Raw genomic sequence first — 1,358 nt, forward strand, 5'->3', positions numbered from 1 at the left:
ATTCCAGAGCAATTCTCTCATATCTCTATTTCCCAGAATTTTCTCTATCCCTGCTGGATGTCTCACACACTATTTCCTGCCTCAATTCATAGGCCATAAGCATTTTTAATTGACAGGTGATGCTTATCTCTCTACAGTGTGTCCTGTAAATTTCAATGATTTCCTAAGACTTGTGAGTTGTTTATTTCCTGAGTTTAATGAGTTTCCTTCCTGGATAGAGTGCTTCAATTCAGAGGCTTAATTCTGTGTGTATATACATGTTAGTTAAAAGGGAAACTATTAGATATTAACATTAAAAGTCTGAAGGCACCAAATGGAGATTTTCTTGTCAATGATTTCAGAAGGACTGAGAGACTAATAAAGGTACTGATTTTCTCTTCATGAGGCTATTTGCTTATTGCTGTAGGGCACACAGTCATACCTGGTAAATAATAGCCTTTAAGGCCATTTTGTGCAAAGTCCTAAAGCCATCTCACTAACCTTGTGAAATTTGTCAGCAGCCTGTGCTTCACCCTTAGGAATGATAGCAGCTGTTAAGAGGACAGACACTTTCAATGCCCAGGCTCTGATGATAGCTCTGAGTGAAAAACAAACAAACAAACAAAACAAAACAAACAAAAAACAAAAATAACATGCATGCTCTGTCAGCTCATAGTACCTAGCTATGGGGCTCAGACACACAGATCTAGGCTGTTAAGTTCAACACTATCCTTACTGACACTGTCATCCTGTGCTCTGCAGGGACAGAGCCACCAGCCTCTACATCGATCCAAGAGAAGATGGGTTCTCACCACTCTGGAACTGCAGGAGGAAGACCCAGGGCCCTTTCCTAAACTGGTTGGGGAGGTAAGGACATACTTGATCTCTGTAGACAGAATGTCTTTTCTGGAGAGGACTCCTTGAAAGGATTTCTGCTGGCATTTATGAATCCTCTCTTTAGGGAAAGAAGCCAGGATCATACAGTGTCCTTGTTAGGTACCTGCCTGATTTAGGGCTCAGCAGTAGATAAGAGTAGGGGGGACATGAATGGAACCCTGAATGCCTGATTCCTACAGACTATACTTCTGTCTGAGGATGCACCTTTGCACTGTGGCTTCTCTCTCTAGCTGCGAGGAAACTAACTCTTAACATGCAGGTCTGTTTCACTGACCCATGCAGGCATTCACTTTAAAAAAAAAAAATCATTCTTAACTGTAGGGAGAGATCATTAAAATGTTTGCTTTGCTACAGGCATGTTGATAATACGCCTGGTAACCTGACTGTGATCCTGAAGACCACATAGAGGAAAGAGAAAACTAATTGCTGGAAGTTGTTCTCCAACCTCCACTGGCACGCACACACACACACACACACACACA

At 41.9% G+C, this 1,358-nt stretch overlaps 1 protein-coding gene across 1 annotated transcript in view; it reads left to right on the top strand.

The window, feature by feature from the left end:
* The window catches only part of Cdh26 (cadherin 26), a 75,407-nt gene that overhangs the window by 9,896 nt on the left and 64,153 nt on the right, over window positions 1-1,358 (top strand). Inside the window, exon 2 of the mRNA XM_021179904.1 lies at window positions 742-846. Coding sequence (XP_021035563.1) covers window positions 742-846 — 105 coding nt within the window. The remainder of the gene's footprint in view (window positions 1-741; window positions 847-1,358) is intronic.

The sequence above is a fragment of the Mus caroli genome, chromosome 2 (assembly GCF_900094665.2).
Source record: "Mus caroli chromosome 2, CAROLI_EIJ_v1.1, whole genome shotgun sequence".
Taxonomy (NCBI): Eukaryota; Metazoa; Chordata; class Mammalia; order Rodentia; family Muridae; genus Mus; species Mus caroli.